Here is a 23,707-nt window from a genome sequence, read left to right as displayed (position 1 = left end):
TCAATGGAGTATGCGTTAGTGCCTTGGTGATTTAAAAAGTTGTCTCACTCTCCTGAGCCACATTAACCATTTCATGTTGTGCTGTTGTCAATAACTGAGCAGGTCTGAGACCCGTTCGTCAGTGCAACTTCAACATGTGTTCCCGCATGCTAGTTACTTCACACACAACACATTTACACACACTCACCGGTATCCCAATATCATGCCACACATGGCATTTAATACAAGCCATTCTTGGGTTTTCAGGTGATCTTATCAAAAGATCTTTGCTCATCTCCCCCTACGTGGTCCCGATGTCTCGGGTAGTGGCCAGGCTATCAAATGCAGTTTTCTTATTGTTCAGTACAAGCAATGACACAAACATCTCCAAGAGAAAGCTTATCAATTTACTATTCTTAACTACACTTTCTTGACTCCCACAAGAATGTACATTAATACGTTTGCACCCAGGTGATTTATACCAATTCACCCAAGAAACATTATTTTAGAAAAATTCCCATTTGGAGGTGTTACTTTCCTGTTTTCATCTTATATCCTCACTCACTTCCTCTCATTCAATTTTACACAGTATTCACCATTTCATCTCATTCATGAGCCCCAGAGGAACATTACTGTTCAATACAATATTATCATATCTTTAAAACATAGATCAAATATTCCCACTTGGTCCAAGTTTTAACACATTTTGTTTGTTTTAATCTTATTTAACCTAACCTCTTCTTGGTCCTTTCATTGTTCTAAAAGAAACTGATATGTTATGCCTGAGTCCACTTTTTTTTATTTCAAAGAGCAGTATTGTTGGACTAACAGGTCTTAACAATGTCCAATTCTATTTCCTCAAAAACTTTCTTCCATGAATGACCTGGACCGCTCTCAACCAGTTTATTTTAATAAAAAAATGATAATCCCTTTAAACATCAATTCAATTTTCCCCTAGAGTGCTTGAAACAGCAACTCATATCAATTTTATTTATCAATTTATCTTTATCAATTCTAATTTCAGAAACAAATGATGCCCCGGCTTGTTGGTTTTGTTTGCTTCCTAGACAGAGTGCTCAAGAGGGGGAGATATGGAAGTTACCTCCAAAGTAATTGTAAGCACTTCTGTCTCTAATGATAAATAAATTATCCTGACTGGGTTAAGTCTGAGCCCTTTTAAAGGCAAAATCTTAAGTCCAAATTGTCACCATGCTGTGACATTTGATGTCTGCAGATAAATTCTTAAATTGTTAAAACTGCTGGACCTCTTGCTATGCCATCAACCTCCATACGGTCCGGAAAAACATGGTCCCCTGTTTATAAGAAAAAAGAAACAGAGAATCCATTGTGGCTCTGCTTAAGAGCCCAAGGGGTTAATTTGACAATTCATAATTTCCTTCTGTCACCGTGGAGAAATAGCCACTTAAATTAAGAAACTTAAATTTAATAATGCCCCATATAAATTTACGTTCAGCAATACAAAAGTGGTTGCTTGGTGAATTAAGAAAACAGCTGTCCTTGCGTCACTTCACGTAAATTTAAGAAAACTTTCCCGAAGCACCAAACCTTTAAAAAAAAAAATTCTCAGTCTTTGTACCTTTTAAAACTTACACGAAATTTCCTGATAGTTAAATTCATAAATAAATTTCAGCTTTTCCTTTAGTTCCAATTTTAGCAACTCCACTATTAACTTTAAACAGTCAACCAATTCTGTTCCAACTATAGGATGTCTTTCCCCTTTTTTTTCCCCAATGTGAAAGCCTCATGTCCAGAACTAGAGACCCTCACACAATCAAAAATAGTCAGAATTTCACTGTGGCCACAATGAAAGTCGGGTTTTCACCATTTAATAGGTCAGTTAAACCTCAATAGTTCCAGTTTAATTCAGACCAATATTTTATTGACTAAACAAAATACAGAACAGCTAAAATAAAACAAAATAGCATGTGCTTACAGTAAATTACATCTTTTTTCTTTCTTCAGGTGTCTTTCCAAATGACTGTAAAAATATTGAATATAACTGAACAGAAAAGTAATTTTTTCAGTGAAACAAAACTTTTAACACTCTTACACAAAAGGAAGAGGGCAGGGCCACAGTGGCACCAAAACCTTCACACAGACTTTTTAAAGAGGCAGTACTCTAAAATCTTGCAGCTTTAACAGTAAAGAAGGGACAGAATCTTTTCCTTTCTCCTTCTCCATTCCATCATAGACTACCTTATCCTTTTTTCCTCAAACCAATTTTAAATTTCTGATGTTTGCTACTTAACCTCATTCGGAGCAGCAGACAATTATAACCAAAGATGCACTGGTTACCCTTCTGATATTTCTGAAACTAGTCAATGTAATCAATCTGCAAACTTCTCTCTATCTACCCTACCAGTTCCCCTTACTATCTTGAAAACTTCGATCAAATCACCCCCTTTTTTTTTTTAAAATTCCAGGGAATACAACCGTAGTTTCTGTAATCTCTCCTTGTAATTTCACCTTTGATTTCTGGTAAATCTACGCTGCACTCCCTTCAAGGCCAACATATCCTTCCTAAGGTGTGGTCTAACCAGGGCTTTGTAGAGCTGCAGCATAACTTCTAATCCCATGTATTTCAGTCCTCTAGATATAAAGGCCGGCATTCCATTAACCTTTTTGATTATTTCTGTACCTGTCCCAAGACATTTTAATGATCTATGTACATGGATCCCCAAGTCTCTTTGGACCTCCACTGTTTTTAGCCTTTCACCATTTAGAAAGTACCCTGTTCTATCCTTTTTAGGTCTAAAGTGGATGACCTCACATTTGCCTACATTAAAATCCATTTGTCAGAGTTTTGCCCATTCATTTAATCTATTAATATCTTTGTAATTTATGCTTCCATCTACACTGCTTACATTGCCGCCTATCCTTGTGTCATTGACAGACTTGCAGTAACAGCGCTTTGTAATTGTTCAAACTGATTTAAAACAAGACCATGGGGTCTTTAAACGGATTTTTTTTTAAAACTCCAGTCCAATTAAAACAAACATGTTTTGAAGAGTTCAAATTCATTTTCTACCAGACACCATGGCAACTGTAACTTCAAGGCTGAAGTTTGGAACTGAAACTTATCTTTTGTAAAACAAATTTTTATGTTTCTCAGTTGCACAAGTAAATGTTAGTTAAAATAAAACCACACCAGCATTTTTAACTTAAATTGTAGTTCAAAGTATTTCCCCAATTCTGGGTGCACAATCTTAAATTAAAATGAACATACCCAATCAACTATATTCACACTTTTATGCAACTTAGAAATATAATTTCTAACGATTTCTTATCTCTGGCCCTCTCAACCTTGTTTGACTCTGTCACCCTTAATTCTGTCGCCTTTTGATACAAGTCCACGCTCAACTGCTCGAAACCTGCACTAATTTCTTATCTCTGACCTTTTCCCCTTTGGATCAGTCTCCCCTATTTTTCCTTCCATTGATCCCTGCAATGGATTATGAACTCAAAGTGCCAAAGTTTCTGTGATATTCCCTGGTCGCGAGCCAAGAAACATTCACACACATACTCGGACTACTTTTTCTTTTCCTTTTTTAAAAAATAAAGTCAAAACATGCTGAAGACACTTATCCTATTTCTTCCTCACAGCAATCCTACTTCTTTAACTTTGGCTGTGGGCTTTTTAACATCTTTCTCCTTTTCCTAACCCCTTTTGTTACACATCAAGTGTTCAACCCAGGGTTTTTATTAGCTGCTATTTACCTCACAAACTTATCAGGCAATGTCACACCTGGAGGTAAGGCAGCCTGCAGCAGTAGAAATGCATCCTTGTCTGTCAAGGCGGGCACCTGTTGTAACAATCATACTTCATTTAATAACTTGAGTTGGGTCTCCTACTCCCTCATATTTGGGCAATTGGCCAGTGAGTTGGCACAATTCTGAAAGGGTCAGATCCCGACTTACTTTTTTACCTTCGTATTCATATACTACTTGACCTCCCCGGTTTGTCGTCCCTCCTGTGCGCAGGTGTTTGGCAACTATGGGGGCCATCTTACAAGACCTGTGTACCCCCATACTATCTCCTTTTTTAGACCGGGTATAATCAGCAACACTCCCTAAATTACTACTGATACTAGAAGTATCACTCCCCCCCCCCCCCCCCCCGCTCAGCATTAGAAACCTCCACTTTCAGTGGGGGCGCTGTTGGGAGGTCTGTATCATCCTCGTCATCATCACTACTGGATTCCTCCTCATGAGTGCCAAAGGACAAGGCTGTCACTCTTAACTTTTAATTCTTTAATCTTTTTCTTGTCCTCTGCTCTACCCCGTCTCTCCTCATTTCCCTGCGACAAATTCCGTAGTTCTCTAAGCTATTTTGCTATCATCAGATTTTCCCTGCGTCTTAACTATTGTTTCTGAAGAACTCAGCAGCTGGACGCATAATTGAGTTATTTCTTGGTTAATTTACATTCTGCCTGTACAGCACCCAATTTGTTTTTTAATCTCTCTACTTCTGCCTGGAGAGTCTGAACCTGGCTACTCTCTCATTCAAACTATTTATTATCTGCACCATTGCCACTATGGAGTTGGTCTTTTTTGCTTTCTTATCATTTACATTTTGATTATCATGCTTCATGTAAAGGTCTCTATAAGGGTCAATGTTACCCTCCTCAAAAGATCCTTCCCTAGTGTGCTTTTGGACATAACTTTCTGCCCCCAACATCCATGATAACACTCCTTTATTATTTATTTTTTACAGGTGTTCCGTTTGACCCTCTCCTTCTTGGACGCGGCCTTTATTGGAGGTGATCAGTCTCCAATTTCCCCACTTACAACAACTTCCCCCTTTCTATTAGAAAAACAAAATACTGTGGATGCTGGAAATCTGAAATAAAAACAATGCTGGAAATACTCAGCAGGTCAGGCAGCATCTGTAGAGAGAGAAACAGAGTTAATGTTTCAGGTCGATGACCCTTCGTCAGAACTCAATGCAGTTCTGACAAAGGGTCATCGACTTGAAACATTAACTCTTTCTCTCTACAGAAGCTGCCTGATCTGCTGAGTATTTCCAGTATTTTCTGTTTTTACTCCCCTTTTCTATGATGCCTAAGAGGTTGAGGACTATATGATTCGCAGTGATCTCCCAGCCACTGTCACGTTAAAACATCATACAACTTGGTATCTGCTGTACTCCTTTATCAAATTGGATACTGATACTACTCACACGTGTATGTATTCTTTATCCCAAGTTCTGCTGTGTCGCCTTGATTTGTTGACGGTGGAGATTGAATTCTATTACTCTATCCATTTTGACATTATGTTGGAGGCATGTGAGGCTTTGCAGCGACAGGGCTGGAAGAGTGAGGTTTTGGAACAGTTGGAAGCAAGGGAATTGCTCATTGTTAGCAATGAATGTGGTTCTGGGGTATGGCAGTATTGTGGAGGAGGAACCTGTGATTTGGTAACTGGTGGAATGTAGAGCTCGATTTATTGGGTTCTGGCACTGGTGGAGGAATTACACGGTTTGAGTGGTGGGGTGGGAAGGGAAGGAGGAAAAGACTTGCATTTATATAGTGCCTTTCACAACCTCAGGATATCCCAAAGCACTTTACAGCCAATGAAGTGTCGTTATTGTTGTAATGTAGGAAACACAGCAGCCAATTTGTACACAGCAAGCTCCCACAAACAGCAATGTGATAATGACCAGATAATCTGTTTTAGTGATGTTGATTGAGGGATAAATATTGGCGGGGATAACTCCCCTGTTCTTCTTTGAAATAGTGCCATGAGATCTTTTACGGTCACCCGAGAGAGCAGATGGGGCCTCGGTTTAGTGTCTCATCCGAAAGACGGCACTTCCGGCACTGCAGCACTCCCTCAGTACGGCACTGGAGTTTCAGCCTAGATTTTTGTGCTCAAGTCTCTGAAGTGGAACTTGAACCCATAACCTTCTAACTCAGAGGTGGGAGTGCTATCCACCGAGCAGGGGGAGGGGGGAAATGGTACCATCATTCATCAGCGCTAGGAGCCAGGAAGAGTGAGCCACAGGACATGGTAACAATGGGAAGGCATGTTAGAACTGGGGGAGGGCAGGCAGCACTTGCATATTGCCTGCACTTTCTGTAAACATCACACTTACTTTCTGTAACACATTCCCAGCTGCACAATTTTTTTTATGGGGCATCACCAACAAAGTGTATCTTTCATCTCACTAAGCAATGTCACAGCCATCTGTTAGTAATGTATTAAGTCTTGTCTACAGTGCACACTTCCTGTAAGTCTAAGATTTACTTTGTTACATCTTAATGATTAGCTCAATATAAAACAGCAGCAAATTGGAACTGATGACAGGATCATACAAAACAAAAATAAGGAAAGTGGCTAGAAAACTACCAATGAGAAGCTACTAACCACACATAAACCAAAATGCAACTAGGAAAAGTGTTACAAAAGTAAACTATATGCTAATATACTAGAAGGATATTTTTAAAACCAGGCACCAAAACCAACATGAGAGTTATGTAGGAAAAAAGCCCTTTATCATCATCACTCTCCATTCCTGGAGATAGTATTATAGTAAAATTATGCCATCTCCTAACACATCCCTTTTGAACCCCCTTTATGGCTATTTATAGGGTTGTACAAAGTTTCTAGGTCAAAATACACTTTTTTTTTAAATGCCAGATTCCTCTCCACTCCTGAAGGTATTGACTCACGCTTAATACACTGCCCTCTGACCACTGCCATTCTTTATTTCAAAGGACGGGCTATTTTAATACTAGACGCCATATAACTCGGCCCAATTGTGTCCTCACCAGACATCTACACGCACTTTCCAGCAAATGCCACTGGGTAGCAATCAGGAGCGGGGATCCTTGCCAATTTTCTCTTCCCAAGCCCAGGGGAGCCAAGGCCAATAGTAATGTATTTAATTGAGATCAGCAAACAAGGCAGAACCCAAGTGTGGCCAGATAATTCTTTTGTTCCCATAGCACCATCTCCAAAGTTTGGCAAATTTTATTTTGAGCAGGAGAAAAGTCGAGGTTACATATTTATGACATCACACACTAGTATGACAAATTTCAAAATACCTTGGGTCATGATTATGAACAAAAACAATTTGCCAAATCCTTTTTCATGAACACAGTGGCTTTTTAGACACAATGTAAATTGTCTTCAAAGAACCCATCATTGCATTTTAAGGGAATTGACAGTAACTTTATTTAGAGAAGGGAAAAGCACGTTGCGCTACATTTTGTACGCAGAACTTAATTAGAAATAATTTGCTTCTTTACTCCCTTCAAAAATTTGGTTACCCAATTTTTCTCATCTGTTAACTCCTCTTCACTTCTCTCCTGAAGGCACCAACTCCTTGCTAGGGGACAGTTCCACACAAGTATTGGGAAGCTATTCTACTGCGAGGGTCATTATAGCTGCGCCAGACCCCATCCACATGTACACTTCTAGCAGTGCTCACTGGATTGTCATCAGGAGTGGTAACTCTGGCAAATATTCCCTGATCCAGAAGTTCTAACTAAGGACTGCCATGGGACCATCCTGATCTATGGCTGTGGAAGCTTTACTTTACATCTGTCCCAGGCTACACCTGAAATGGAAATAACAGAAAATGCTGGAAAAACTCAGCAGGCCAGGCAACATCCGGGGAAGAGAGAAATAGAGTCAACGTTTCAGGTCAAAACCCTTCGTCAGGACAGGACAAAGGGTTTCGATCTGAAACGTTGACTCTATTTCTCTCTCCACGGATGTTGCCTGGCCTGCTGAGTTTTTCCAGCATTTTCTGTTGTTATTTCGGATTTCCAGCATCCGCAGTATTTTGCTATTATACCTGAAATGGAAATGCCTGATATCAGTACTGGGTGCAAAAGATGTTATTTCATTCCAGTGCTATTTGTCACTTTTATGAGCACAAAAATGCATTCAGCAGAAATGTTTAGAAAGAAAATTAAATCTAATTGTGCAATTAGATGAAATAGTTAATTTAATTTTGTATCTGATTTACATTTAATATAAAAATTAAGGCATTAAGCTAGCATCTTACTTGGAGTTTATGGTTTTTTACCAACTAAGGTCTTTCTGGTTGTGAACCCAGGTCCCGAGGTGACAGTGTAGTGTGCTAATCTACTGCATCACACACCCCCACTCATTTTTATTTCACTTATCTCAGTCGCATTAGTATTTTGCATCAAAAACTCTCCATATAAACAGTCAGAATCAACATTCAATCACGTCTTAAAAGATACCCAGGAGCTCAGACAAGCATCAAGATGGTTTAAAAAAGTTACCTTTAGAGACTGAAGCTCTCTTCCAGTTATTAAAATAACATGGACATCAAGTTATCTCTTTATTGTAAATGCAACAGCCAGGTTCAAGTATTTGTTAAAGAAAATGACCCAATGTACACAATGAAATGAAATGTAATATTTTATGTCAACTTACTGAAAATTAAACTTCAATATTTCATTTCACCAACCAGCATAAATTCAACAGTATGCAAATCAGCCCTTTGAGACTTGAATCTTAATGAACAATTCCATTTAAGGCACTTTAGTTAACAGAGATTGCATACTTTTTTTGAAAACTGCAGATCAATTTTTATTTTCTATTTTGCCCCAGGAAACCTTGAAATCTTTTCAGAAGGAGATGGTTTAATTTTTAAAATATTTTTGTTGGCCAACAGTAAACTTAAAAATCTACTAAGGCACTGTAGGCTCTCTTTGGTTCAAGTATTCCTCGGAGAGACCTCGATTGGAATTACATTGGGAGGTAGTCTGGAACACAACTAAACTCTCCTCAACTTCATGTATATTTTCAACTTCTCAAGCCATGGTGCTGTGCTTATAGCTTCTGCCTGCGTCTCCATGATTAACTTATAAGAAAGCTAAAAAGGCAAAAAGGATAAAATGGACTCAGTTAGCGAACAACATTCTGGAAAGTTTATCATGCAAGTAGCTAACTTAGTAGCACATTTTAATAAGTTTAAAACAAGCAGAATATTTCAAGATACCATTTCAGTTACACTTATGTGCTATGCTGCAATTGTAAAAGCAGAAGAAAACTTTAGGGGAGTACTTTGTTTTTGCTCAAAGTGTTCCTCCACTTTGCACGTTAGACTCGGGAGAATTTTATGGACTTCCCAACCGGTAGTGTGGTTTCCTGGAATTCCACAGCTCCAGTCTTAAGTCATGGCCCCTGTCATTTCCTACGGAGCAGCATCGGACTGGCCCAGTAGCAAGGAAGCCCCAACCCGAGAGTCTCCATGTTGGTAAGTAATTGATATTTTTCAAAGAACTAATCAAAATTCTAAGTATTTTCTTACATAAAATGAGGAGCACTTCAAACAAAAAATATTTTCCCTAGAGTATCCCTACCCTTTAAAGGAGAACTGAGCTTTATTGAGTACAAACTCCTAGATATGCCTCAGTTTTTTCCACCAACTAAATAATATTTGTGGGGCTCCTCCACAGAACTGTCTGCAATTTTTGGTTCGCTGCATGTGTGAAAGGTGTGGAAACCATGTTTAAAAGTCTGCAAACAAAGAAATCCACATAGGTAGAAACTGTGTTCAAATGGTATGGAGTACATCTCTGTAGGGACACCTCCCCAATCCAAAATCCAACAACTTAGGTCCAGGTTGACAAAAATCCTTAAGTACGTACAGGATTACTGCTGGTGTTTAATCAGCTGAAACGGTACATGACAGATCAGTGGTAAGCTTTCCTCTTCTTGTCCAGATAGGACCACCCTACCCTTCAGGGCATTGATTTTCAGTGTTGTATAGAGCAGAATGGGAAGAGTTCCCATTTCCAATGACTGACCTAGTCCACCAAATCATGTTAATGAACCAAACTGGCTGCTCAATTAGCAGAAATGCCATGGAGCACTGCCGAGCACAGGTAGTGGATTAAAAGGAGACTGTAAAGAGGATGGATTGACTGGATTCCAATCTTTCAACACTAGGAATGACATCCCCAAGTTACCTCAACTCCAAAGATATCAGGTACATGATGGAGGTGACAAGTTGAGATGATGCATATCAAAGGATTCCAATTTGTATTATTGCAGTCAGTGACCAGTTTGTAAACAGACTGATTGGGGTGGGGTGGGGGGGGTTCCTTCTTACTCTCTGTTGAATCTTGATAGCAAATTAGCAAAAACTTGGAACTAAATGGTGGACGGAGGAACAAAACTACTTGTGATTGATTGGTCTTAAAATAAACCAGTCCAACAGATCCCCAATGTGTGAATGTACATAATGGAATAACCCCATTGCTAAATCACATCTGTACATCAATTGCACTGATAACCTGCTGAAATAGATGAAACAGAGGCTTCACAGAGGAACCCCGCCAATGAAAACATTAGAGTGTGAATTGCCCTTTGAAATGGAAATGACACACTATCTATACATCTCTAACAAATGCAGATTTAAATTTTGTTAAAGTATTCAGTCATTGTAAAACAACTACATATGCGATCCATATACATCAACAACTCACCTGTACGGATATCCATGGTATTTAGCTCTGAAAATGGACAACATCAGGCTGAAGAAAAACACAACTAGTCCTAGTCCTGCCACACACAAAACTGCAGGGTAAAGAGTAAAAACAAAGGTGGATCACTAAACCTCTACAGCCTCACATGGTTAGTACAGTGTATTCCAATCACATGTATGTTTGCTTGTAAATCACACTTTAAAAGGCCAAGATCTTCCTTTCTACAAAAGCCGTCATTTTAACATTAATTCCTCTTCATGTCAGGTTGAGTATTTGTTCCTTTTATAAGGCCACTGATTTAAAGTGTTTCAACAGAAATATTTCTCTGAAAAAAAACTGATGTACCCACATTTGTTTGGAAGGAGCAGGACAAGCTGAAATCATAAAGTTGATACTAAAAATAACGTATTTATACAAGATTGATTGCTGCACTGTGAATACTGGCAGCTTATAAGGGGAACTGACAACAAAGAATGACTGAACCACACAGTAAAAGGGAGCTGAACTAACATCAGTACAGATGGTTAATAATCTCGGCATCTCAGTGATCAGATAACTTTAACTGTATAACTCCTCCAAGCCAGCTACCCATGAAGCAATCAACTTAATGAAAAAGAAAAATCAAAAAGGGATACTGTAGTTAACATTGTAACGGTCTGATCTTTAAAAGGGGAAATGGTGTTGACACCTACTCCTTAACCATAAAACATATTACAGGAAACTTTCTGGTATCCGGCACTGACGGGACCGAGTTGGTGCCGTACCATCAAAACTGCCGTAGAAACCAGCGCTAATGTTAAAACATACGGAGCTTTTGAGCTCCGTGTGAATCAACAAACCCTGTTGCTTAGCAACGGCTTCAAAACAGTCGGCCGCAGCTTAAAAGCGTCTCTGTAGCTAAGCAACAGCTTCAACTAGACCTTGCAGAGCCTGGCTGGAAAAAAAAAGCAACGAGAAGTAAAAAAAAACTTATAGGAAACGGCTCCTGAATTTTGCCGGTAGATAGAGCTTCCCGGACATTTAACCTCCAGTTAAACGAAAGTTTCCTGTAATATGTGGCGCTGCACTACATTTGATCACAATATTATAAACCTGTTGCAATAAACTTATTGCCATCACTACAAATTCAAAATAACATTTGTCTTTCTCACTATTATCTGTGAATGAAAGACTAATTTTGGGGAAATGCTCCTGTTCAGATCGATGGTGTGTAAATATGAGTTTATATTCGTTTGATAAATTTCTTGTATTTTGTTACTATGGACTTATTGACAAGATAGGGTCTGCAAAATTTCCATTAAAAAACTGCAGTATTCACCATAATTCTCTGCAGATTCACACTAACTCTATACCATACTGTGCATGCGTACTCATTAGGCTGAGAAATGGAGCATTCTTGTTGTTGCAATAAAAGTTAGAAATTGTTACTATGAGGAGTAGCAACTAAATGCTCCTTTTGCAAAAGTTACTAACTTCACTCAAACCCCAGTAAGAGTCAAGAATGGAGAGGAGAATAGCTGGGACATTCGGATGGCTCCAAATGTGTTGAGTTTGAGAAGAAGCCAGTTTTTGATGAGAGTAGATATTTCTGAAGTTTGCTCAAAATCTGACAAAAGCTTTAAAGTATTGGCAAAATAAATGAATGCTCATAAAAAGATGAATCATTAAGAATTCCCCTCAATAAACCCACTTCTATAACAACTAGAAGTCAACACACAGATGCATTTACTACTTACTTCTTCGTTTGCCTATTTCCATATCAGATGTTGCTGCTTCATGAAGGAGCACCATACCTAATGTTATAGCTGCATCTGCAATTGTTGGTTAAGATATAATAATTTGAAGCAAATTCAGATTAATTACTGTCACAGAACATCTTTAAATCCTATGGTTAACATGGATGCATTTACTAAGAAACACAAGTTCAGTGCCAGAGAAATAAATGTGTCACTCAAAATTTCTTCCAAGTGCTCCAAAGTACCACCAATTATATTAAAGTCTAGGTATGATCACTCCAAGACAGCCCCTGGCCATTTCCATTAATAACATCTCTACTGCAACACCCGTAGTTATCAAGCTGAGAAAGCCACAACTGTGACAAATTGAAGCGGATGCACTGATACCACTAATTTAATAAGAGATAAGATGCGAGGGAATCATGTTGTCTTTAAAATGGATCTTCAAAAGTACCTTTAAAACAGTTCAAATGTCTGACACATTTCACCACGAATACTGCTATGCTTCAGGTTTGTGACTGGCCAGAGACAGATTATACATTTGCTGTGTAATGGCTTCCATAAATCTGTCTTGGTGTACAAGTTGAAAAAAAATACAATCAGGGTCACTCATCACTCAATGTTGCCAGATTGTTTTTCGAAACACTGTCATTTGTTATGCACGGAACAGATGGCAAGATGGCAGTGCCTCTATTTTCGCAAACCCTTGGCTGTCTGCACATGCATGCACCATCAACAAAGCAGGGAGATGGGCACCAAGAAAAAAACATTAGAGATTAGAAACAAGGTGCACAGAGGACTGCGAGAGACAAATAGCACTAAGAGTAAAGAATAGTTCAGAAATGCGAGGCAGTCCAAGATGGGTTTGGAGTGTATGGGCATAAATGCATGTAGCATGGTAAATAAGGTTGGTGAGCTGCAGGCACAAGTCGCCACATGGGACTATGATACAGTAGCAATAACAGAGGCCTGGCTCAAAAAAGTCACACAACACCAGGTTATAGTCCAACAGTTTTATTTGAAATCACAAGCTTTCAGAGCGCTGCTCCTTCATCAGGTGAAGTGGAGAGATGCCTATAGACACAGATTATATAGTCAGAGAATAATGCCAGATGATTACAGGTAATCTTTCTAACTGCCATTTATCACACCTCGGCAGAGAGATAATCACAGCAATCAAAGGTGTGAATGGTGTCCAAACAGGTCAGTCAGGAAAACATTACATCAAAGAACAATGAGGTGGGGTCACAAGGGGTAAAATGTTGCAGATGCTGGGGTCTGTATGAAAAACAAAAGACAGACAGAAAACATTTTCTTTGCTGGAAATCACAGCAGGTGCGGCCGCATCTGTGTAGAGAGAACAAGCCAACGACGACTCGAGTCTGGATGACCCTACGTCAGGCGGGGTTACATGTAGCGTGACATGAACCCAAGATCCCGGTTGAGGCCGTCCTCATGCGTGCGGAACTTGGCCAAGTTCTCTCTACACAGATGCGGCCGGACCGGCTGTGATTTCCAGCAAAGAAAATGTTTTCTGTCTGTTTTTTGTTTTTCATACAGGCCCCAGCATCTGCAACATTTTACCCCTTGTGACCCCACCTCATTGTTCTTTGATGTAATGTTTTCCTGACTGACCTGTTTGGACACCGTTCACACCTTTGATTGCTGTGATTATCTCTCTGCCGAGGTGTGATAAATGGCAGTTAGAAAGATTACCTGTAATCATCTGGCATTATTCTCTGACTATATAATCTGTGTCTATAGGCATCTCTCCACTTCACCTGACGAAGGAGCAGCGCTCCGAAAGCTTGTGATTTCAAATAAAACTGTTGGACTATAACCTGGTGTTGTGTGACTTCTTACATTTGTCCACCACAGTCCAACACCGGCATCTCCACACCAAAGGTGGTGAGGTTTGGAATCTTAATATTCCTGGCTACAAGGTGTTCATGAAAGATAGGGAAAGGAAAAAAAGGAGGGGGATGGCAGAATTGATCAGAGAAGCTATTATAGCACTGGAGAGGGATAATGTACTTGAGCAGTCAAAGGCAGAGTCTATTTGGTCAGAATTAAGAAACAATAGAGGAGCTATTATGCTACTGGGTGTATACTAAAGGCCACAAAATAGTGGGAAGGAGATAGAGGAGCAAATTTGCAGACAAATTACAGAAAGATGCAAGAACTACAGAGCAGTGATAATGGGGAACTTCAATTATTCTAATATTGACTGGGATAGTAACAGTATAAAGGGCAAAGAAGGGGAGGGATTCCTGAAATGTGCACAAGAGAACTTTCTTGATCAATGCAGTTCCAGCCCAATGAGGAAGGAAGCAGTGCTGGATCTAGTTCTGGGGAATGAAGTGGAGCATGTTTTAGTGGGAAAGCATTTGGGGAACAGTGATCATTATCATTAGGGATGGGCAACGCCCACATCCCAGGAACAAATAATTTTTTTTTTAAAGAATATTTAAGGAAAAGGACAAGGAAAAATCAAGCGTAAAAATACTTAACTGGAACAGGGCTAATTTGGAAAATGCTGGAATCCATTATTAAGGGAGTAGTAGCAGGAGATTTAGAAAATTACTGTATATTGGTTTTATGAAAGGGAAATAGTGTTTGACAAATTTATTAGCGTTCTTTGGGGATGTAACGAGCAGGGTGGATCAAGGGGAGCCAGTAGATGTCGTGTATTTGGATTTCCAAAGGCATTCGATAAGGTGCCACGTAAAAGGTTACTGCACAAGATAAGAGCTCATGGTGTTGGGGGTAATATATTATCATGGATAGAAGATTGGCTAACTAACAGAGAGTCGGGATAAATGGGTCATTTTCAGGTTGGCAAACTGTAACTAGCGGGGTGCCACAGGGATCAGTGCTGGGGCCTCAACTATTTATAATCTATATTAATAACTTGGATGAAGGGACCGAGTGTAATGTAGCCAAATTTGCTGACGATACAAAGATAGGTGGGAAAGCAAGTTGTGAGGAGGACACAAAGAGTCTGCAAAGGGATATAGATAGGTTAAGTGAGTGGGCAAAAATTTGGCAGATGGAGTATAATGTGGGAAAATGTGAGGTTATCCACTTTGGTAGGAAGAATAGAAAAGCAAAATATTATTTAAATGGAGAGACTACAGAATGCTGAAGTACAGAAGGATCTGGGTGTCCTCATACATTAAACACAAAAAGTTAGCATGCAGGTACAGCAAGTAATTAGAAAGGCAAATGGAATGTTGGCCTTTATTGCGAGGGGGATGGAGTATAAAAGTAGGGAAGTCTTGCTACAACTGTACAGGGCGTTGGTGAGGCCACACCTGGAGTACGGTGTACAGTTTCGGTCACCTTATTTAAGGAGGGATATACTTGCATTGGAGGGTGTTCAGCGAAGGGTTAATTTCTGGGATGGAAGGGTTGTCTTATGAGGAAAGGTTGAGCAGGTTGGGCCTATACTCATTGGAGTTTAGAAGAATGAGAGGTGATCTTATTGAAACATAAGATTCTGAGGGGTCTTGACAGGGTAGATGCGGAGAGGATGTTTCCCCTCGTGGGGGAATCTAGAACTAGGGGGCATAGTTTCAAGATAAGGGGTCGCCCATTTAAGACGGAGATGAGGAGGAATTTCTTCTCAGAGGGTCATGAATCTTTGGAATCATCTATTCCAGAGAGCTGTGGAGGCTGAATCAGTGAATATATTCAAGGCGGAGATAGACAGATATTTGAGCTACAGGAGAGTCAAGGGTTATGGGGAACAGGCAGGAAAGTTGAGTTGAGGCCAAGATCAGATCAACCATGATCTTATTGAATGGCGGAGCAGGCTCGAGGGGCCGAATGGCCTACTCCTGCTCCTATTTCTTATGCTCTAACTTCAGTGAGTTGAAAAGCAATTTGGCCCAGGTAGAGTGGAATCAAAAATAGGTAGGCAAAACAGTAACTGAACAATGGGAGGTCTTCAAGGAGGAGATGGTTCAGGTACAGAATAAACACATTCCCACGAGGGGGAAAGGAAGGGCATCCAAAGCTAGAGCTCCCTGGATGACAAGATGTAGAGATTAAAATGAGGCAGAAAAAGGAGGCTTATAACAAATGTAAGATTCATAATACAGTAGAGAACCAAGCTGAATATAGAAAGTACAGAGGAGATCTAAAAAAAAATGATTAAGAGGGGCAAAGAGAGTGTATGAGAATAGATTAGCGGCTAACATAAAAGGGAACCCAAAAGTATTTTATAAACATACAAATAGTAAAAGGGTAATCAAAGGAACGGTGGGGCCGATTGGGGACCAAAAAGGAAATATTCTTGTGGAGGTAGAGGGCATGGCTGAGGTACTAAATGAGCAATTTGCATCCGTCTTCAACATCAACAGCAGCAACTACTACAACTTGTATTTATATAGCGCCTTTAACGTAGTAAAACATCCCAAGGCACTTCACAGAAGTGCTAGAAGACAAAAATTTGATACCAAGCCACACAAGGAGAAATTAGGGCAGGTGACCAAAAGCTTGGTCAAAGAGGTAGGTTTTAAGCAGCGTCTTAAAGGAGGAAAGAGAGGTAGCGAGGCCGAGAGATTTAGGGAGGGAGTTCCAGAGCTTAGGGCCTAGGCAGCTGAAGGCACAGCCACCGATGATTGAGCGATAATAATCAGGGATGCTCAAGAGGGCAGAATTTGAGGAGTGCAGATATCTTGGGGCAGGGTGGTTGTGGAGCTCAAGGCTGAATGAGATTAGAGATCGGGAGGGGCGAGGCCATGGAGGGATTTGAAAACAAGGATGAAAATTTTGAAATCGAAGCATTGCTTAACCGGGAGCCAATGGAAGTCAGCGAGAACAGGGGTGATGGGTGAATGGGACTTGGTGCGAGTTAGGACACAGGCAGCTGAGTTTTGGATGACCTCAAGTTTACGTAGGGTAGAATGTGGGAGGCCAGCCAGGAGTGCGTTGGAAGTCAAGTCTAGAGGTAACAAAGGCATGGATGAGGGTTTCAGCAGCAGATGAGCTGAGGCAAGGACGGAGACGGGCGATGTTATGGTGGTGGAAATAGGTGGTCTTCGTTATGCTGTGGATATGTGATCGGAAGCTAATTTTAGGGTCAAATATGACACCAAAGTTGCGAACAGTGTGGTTCAGCCTCAGACAGATGTTAGGGAGAGGGATGGAGTCAGTGGCTAGGGAACGGAGTTTGTGGCAGGGGCCGAAAACAATGGCTTCAGTCTTCCCAATATTTACATGGAGAAAATTTCTGCTCATTCAGAACTGGGTGTCTGACAACCAGTCTGACAATTTAGAGACAGTGGAGGGGTCGAGAGAAGTGGCAGTAAGGTAGAGCTGGGTATAGTCAGCGTACATGTGGAAACTGACGCTGTGTTTTCGGATGATGTCGCCAAGGGGCAGCATGTAGATGAGAAATAGGAGGGGGCCAAGGATAGATCCTTGAGGGGCACCAGAGGTAACGATGCAGGAGTGGGAAGAGAAGCCATTGCAGGTGATTTTCTGGCTACAATTAGATAGATAAGAATGGAACCAGGCGAGTGCAGTCCCATCCAGCTGGACGATGGTGGAGAGGCATTGGAGAAGGATGGAGTGGTCAACCGTGTCAAAGGCTGCAGACAAGTCGAGAAGGACGAGGAGGGATAGTTTACTAGAGTAGAGGATGCTGCCAATGTAGCAGTAAAGGAAGAGGGAGTAGTGATATTGGATTGGATAAAAATAGATAAAGAGGAGGTACTTAAAGGTTGGCAGACCTCAAAGTAGAGAAGTCACCTGGTTTGGATGGGTTGCATCCTAGGTTACTGAGGGTGAAATTCTGCAAGCTCTCGCCACAATCTTCCAATCCTCCTTAGATATGAGGGTGGTGCCAGAGGACTGGAGGATTGCAAATGTTACATCCCAGTTTAATTGGCATTTGGAAAAGTATGGGCTAATAAATGAAAGTCAGCACTGATTTGTTAAAGGCAAATAGTGTTTGACTAACTTGATTGAGTTCTTTGATGAAGTAACGGGGAGGGTTGATGAGGGTTGAGGTCGATATTGTGCATATGGACTTTCAAAAGATGTTTGACAAAGTACCACATAATAGACTTATTAGCAAAATTAAAGCCCAGGGCATGAAATAGACAGTGGCATTGTGGATATGAAATTGGCTAAGGGACAGAAAGCAGAGGGTAGTGGTGAACAGTGGCTTTTCAGACTAGAGGGAAATATGCAGTGGTGTTCCCCAGGAGTCGGTATTGGGACCACTGCTCTTTATGATATATATTAATGACCTGGACTTGGGTATAATTTCAAAGTTTGCAGATGATACAAAACTCAGAAATGTAGTAAACAATGAGGAAGATGATAAGAGACTTCAGGAAGACATAGACTGGTTAAATAGGAATACAAGGGGTACAGGAACAAAGAGAGAGACGTCTCTCCAGCAGCTGAGACTGAATATCAGTCAATTAACAAATCAAACTCAAAATCTCAGGTTGACAGTCTCGCTGGTGACTGGTCGCAACTGGATTGCCTTTGATCCTGCATTTTTATAGCAGCCATGAAAACTAGAAGGAGTGTATATAAAATGCATATTACTACAAAAGTGGAAAACAATTTCAATTAAACTGTAAATGATCATTTTCTATTCCCAGAAGCAGAACATTGACAATTCTTCAATATTTAAAACACTATTACAGTCAAGGCCAAAGGATACTCAGCAAAATAACAATGTGTGTTTCAGCTACAAACTGTGCTTGACTGCTTCCATGAATGTAACTCTGAAAAAGGAAAAAAGCAACAAGGGTTAAAGGCTCATTCATTTAAGATTTCAATGTTACTATCTACAGCTTTAGTGGTTTATAAAATGCTCATTCTAAACTGTGGAATACGTTTAGCCCGCAATCTCTCTTCAGTACGAAAGCAGTGTTTTTTGATCAGTTTAAAAGGAACAGCTCACACCCATGCCAACCATCATCGTTTTGGAGGCCTGGCTAACACATCAGCATTTGCTGACAATCAGAACAAACTGAGCCATCTCTCCTCACGACTGGTGTTTCTCTTTTACATGCTTCTTCTCCTCACACTCCTATCCAGGTCCCCACTTCTACCAGAGTCCAGTTGCAATGGCCTGAACTGAGGTCCCTCTCTCTTCAATGTCGCTAATGGGAGTTATTCTATATAATGTGGGTGGGAAATCTCAAGTTCCCAACTACAGTAGACAGCAGCCAGAATCAGTGCCATTAGCGGCATTGAGGAATGAGGTGCTCTGTTCTAGTCCATTAGCAGCTGGATGTGACGGGGGAATGGATGGCAATAAGGGAGTGGCAATAGGTGGAAGAGGCAAAAATTAAGGGAAGTAAATATCTACTTGAATAGTGCTGTGAAAAGATGAATACCAGCTTGAACTTTGTTGGCGTGGTGATGTTGGGGGCACGCTGGGGGGGGGGGGGGGGGGGTGGGGGGGTTGAGGGGAGAGTGTGCCAGATTGAATTCTGGACAGGGGAGGGCAAAAGAGAGAATACAAACATGAACTGGGAGAGTTGAAGGAAAGTGTCTTGGTGAAAGGGTGCGGTGTTGGTAGCATACCAGTGCCTCTGAACTGGGGCAGAGGTTGGATAAAGCTCGAGGTAGCTTTTGGGGACTGATGGTCTGGTTAATCTGCTGAAAATCCAAATGTTATTTGTTTTTCTAAAAAGATCGTTAATTCTGAAATACAAAAAGTGCTTAACATTAACTATAATGCTTCATATAAAATTTAAAATTTTCCAGCGGGGTTGCCCCTTAGAAATGCACCGCCAATTTTGTGCCTTCAACATTTGGATTTCCCCTTCAAACCTTCATGTACATCAGCTTTTTTACTCCAATACAAGTGAATGGATGCTGTATATATCAAGATATTAAGTTATAAAGCCTTGTTTTCACATGCAATAGATTTTAGTCAGGATTTTGGGAAACTGTCGACTTTTTTGAAGCCATGTGTCAGTTTTAGCTAGCTTTCTACATTACATAAGAACCTAGGAACAGGAGGTCATTAGGCCCCTCGAGCCTATTCCGCCATTCAATTGGATCATGGCTGATCTGTATCTTAACTCCATTTACCCGCCTTGGTTCCGTAACCCTCAATACCCTTGCCTAGAACATAAGTAGGAGCAGGAGTAGGCCATACGGCCCCTCGGGCCTGCTCCGCCATTCAATAGGATCATGGCTGATCCGAATCTAGACTCGCGTCCACTTCCCTGCCCTCTCCCCGTAACCCCTAATTCCCTTATCTGCTAGGAAAATGTCTATCTCCGTTTTAAATTTATTTAATGTTGCAGCTTCCACAGCTCTCTGGGGTAGCAAATTCCATAGATTTACTACCCTCTGAGTGAAGAAGTTTCTCCTCATCTCAGTTTTGAAAGGGCAGCCCCTTATTCTAAGATTATGCCCCCTAGTTCGAGTTTCACCCATCAGTGGAAACATCCTCACCGCATCCACCCGATCAAGCCCCCTCACAATCTTATATGTTTCGATAAGATCGCCTCTCATTCTTCTGAACTCCAATGAGTAGAGTCCCAACCTACTCAACCTTTCCTCATACGTCAACCCCCTCATCTCTGGAATCAACCGAGTGAACCTTCTCTGAACCGCCTCGAGAGCAAGTATATCTTTTCTTAAATATGGAAACCAAAACTGTATGCAGTATTCCAGGTGTGGCCTCACCAGTACCCTGTATAACTGCAGCAAAAGTCTATCAGTCTCAGTTCTGAAATTTTCAACTGACCTAGCCTCAACAGCTTTTTGGGGGGAGAGTTCCAGCTTTCTACTAGCCTGTGTGGTGAAGTGCTTTCTGACATCACCCCAGACCGGCCCAGCTTGAATTTTAATTCTAATTTTTGTTCTGGACCGGAGGAAATGGTTTCTCTCCCTCTACCCCATCAAATCCTTTAATCATCTTAAGCACCTCAATTAGATCACCATTTAATAGGGTTGCAAAGGGGTGGAAAGTTTCCGGGAAATTTTCCACGGGAAGTTTAGCTTGGGAATTTTGCCCAAAAAAAGCACATGCTAGCAGAATATTGTTTTTTTTGTATTTCTTTCTTTTTTTTTCCCCCCCACAGGTCCTCTCTTAAAATTACTAACAGAGATGGAATCTTAATTATTAAGGAATTTCTTAATCAATATATGTTTATCTTCTTACTTGGCTTGTTTTAATAATTACAAGTTTTGTGTGTGACTGTGAACAAGTGTGTCCTGATTGGTTGGATGAGTGGATGAGCGATTAGCTCCCTCTATTTGTAATATTTGCATATCGAATTGTGATTGGCCTGCAGGCATCTGTAAGACTGCTATAGTTTTTTTAAGATCCAGGTTAGGGGTCCTGAGGGAAGTCATTTTGTTTTCTGCTGATGTTGTGATGATGCAGTAAGTAAATCAGACTTTATACCAAATAAACCAGTTAACCAGTTACTTGTTGAACTCTGTTGTCCTTCAATTTAAAATATACAAAATAATACACTATTGGTGATGTAGCGTCGTGTGTGTACAGGTCATGCTTCCATCACATGGAGCATCAGCAAAAATGTACTCACCCTGTTGCAATCGTGCTGATCGACCGCAGTTCGACACAGAGATGAATGCCCTTTATTTCTCTGCATAGAACAATGCCACGTTTACCGTCGGATGTGTGGAAGCATTTTACCCCAGGCATTAAAGATGGAAAGACTGTGTACTTGTGCAAACACTGTAGAAAGCCATATGTAAAGAATGCCAAAGATGTGCGGGTTAGGTTGATTGGCCATGATAAAAATTGGCCCTTAGTGTTAGGGGGAATTAAATACGTGGGGTTACGGGGATAGGGCTTGGGTGGGATGGCTGTCGGTGTAGGGACCGGGTGCTAGGGTTTGGATGATCAGCCATGATCTCGTTGAATGGCGGAGCAGGCTCGAAGGGTCGAATGGCCTACTCCTGCTCCTAGCTTCTATGTTTCTATGTTTCTAAAGATGCAGCAGCATTTATCCAAATGCAACACCTTCACTCATTACGTCTATTGGGTGCGCAGCTCATGGGCTTAACCTGCTCCTCAAGGACATCATGGGTTTGAGAACCATGGAAGCACTGTACAAGAGAGCCAAGCAAGTTGTTAAGTATGTCAGGGGAAAACAGGTAGTTGCAGCAACCTACAACTCCAAGCAAATGACAAAGAACAAGAACACCACACTGAAGCTGCCCAACAACACTAGATGGGGTGGTGTTGTCATAATGTACAACAGCCTTCTGGAGGGTAAGGAGTCGCTGCAAGAAATGGCAATATCCCAGTCTGGGGATATGGAAACCACCATCAAGAAAATACTGCTGGATGATGTGTTTTGGGAGAGAGTGGTTAGCAGCCTTAAACTACTCTCACCAGTAGCATCTGCAATTGCTCAGATTGAAGGAGATGACGCTGTCTTGTCAGATGTTCTCAGGCTTTTTACTGATTTAAAAGAACAAATCAGCATTGCCCTACCCACATCCCTGCTGCTCAAAGCAGAGGAGAAGGCAATTGTTCAATTCATACAGACGCGTCAAGAATTTTGTGTCAAGCCGATTCATGCTGCAGCATACATGCTGGACCCAAAGCATGTTGGGAGACCAATACTTTCTGGAGAACAGATCAACAGCGCTTACAGTGTGATTTCTACCCTCTCACACCATCTCAATCTGGATGTGGGCAAAGTTCTGGGAAGTCTGGCAAAGTTCTCTACCAAGCAAGGTCTTTGGAATGGGATGGGATATGGGAATCATGCAAGCACATCAGTGCACATACCTGGTGGAAGGGACTTTGTGCATCTGAGGCCCTGTCACCTATTGCATCGGTGATACTCCAAATCCCACCTTCATCAGCGGCCTCTGAACGAAACTGGTCACTTTTTGGGAATACGCATACAAAGGTGCGCAACAAGCTGACTAACAAGAGAGTGGAAAAACTGGTGGCTATCCGGGCGAACCTACAACTTATTGAGCCAGATACAGAAGTGTCCACCACACAGCTAGACACTGACACAGAGGAGGAAATGGACACGTCAGAGCCAGAGTCAGAGAATCAGGAGGAGCAATGATGAGTAGAAGACTCAAAGGGACAAAATAAGGACAAATTACAGGCTAAATAAGCTGACGCTCTTTTTATTTTATTTTAGATGGGTCTTTTTTGTGGGGGTTCAATAAAGTTCAAAATTATAACCTAAATAAAGTTTTGAAAGCCTGTTTTTATTTGTATGGAACAGTGTGTCTATTTTGACGACAAAGATAATATAAGGGTCAGAGACAAAAACCATCAGTGTGCAAAAAAACTCAAAATTCCCATAAATTCCCAAAATTTCCCATGGAAAGTTTCCTCTTAAAAATTCCCAGAATTTTGCAACCCTACCATTTAGTCTTCTACATTTCAGGTAACATTCAAGGTCTATGCAACGTGTCCTCATAATTTAACCCTTTTAGCCTCGGTATCTATTTGGTGAATCTGCGCTGCACCCCCTCCAAGGCCAATATATCCTTCCTGAGGTGTGG

At 40.9% G+C, this 23,707-nt stretch overlaps 1 protein-coding gene across 2 annotated transcripts in view; it reads right to left on the bottom strand.

Moving 5' to 3' along the window:
• Positions 1 to 1,799: 1,799 nt before the first annotated feature.
• The window catches only part of LOC147125269 (dolichyl-diphosphooligosaccharide--protein glycosyltransferase subunit MAGT1-like), a 48,944-nt gene continuing 27,036 nt past the window's right edge, over positions 1,800 to 23,707 (bottom strand). For both annotated transcript variants that reach the window (XM_086000290.1, XM_086000299.1), the window contains 4 exons: positions 18,894 to 18,957; positions 12,209 to 12,283; positions 10,473 to 10,563; positions 1,800 to 8,854 (listed from right to left, as the gene is read on the bottom strand). In XM_086000290.1, coding sequence (XP_085856416.1) covers positions 8,839 to 8,854; positions 10,473 to 10,563; positions 12,209 to 12,283; positions 18,894 to 18,957 — 246 coding nt within the window. In that variant the 3' untranslated portion in view covers positions 1,800 to 8,838. The remainder of the gene's footprint in view (positions 8,855 to 10,472; positions 10,564 to 12,208; positions 12,284 to 18,893; positions 18,958 to 23,707) is intronic.

The sequence above is a fragment of the Somniosus microcephalus genome, chromosome 1 (genome assembly GCF_052327205.1).
Source record: "Somniosus microcephalus isolate GS21.2 chromosome 1, FLI_Smic_1.0, whole genome shotgun sequence".
In the NCBI taxonomy this organism is placed as follows: Eukaryota; Metazoa; Chordata; class Chondrichthyes; order Squaliformes; family Somniosidae; genus Somniosus; species Somniosus microcephalus.
This window is presented reverse-complemented; position numbering and strand designations above follow the sequence as displayed.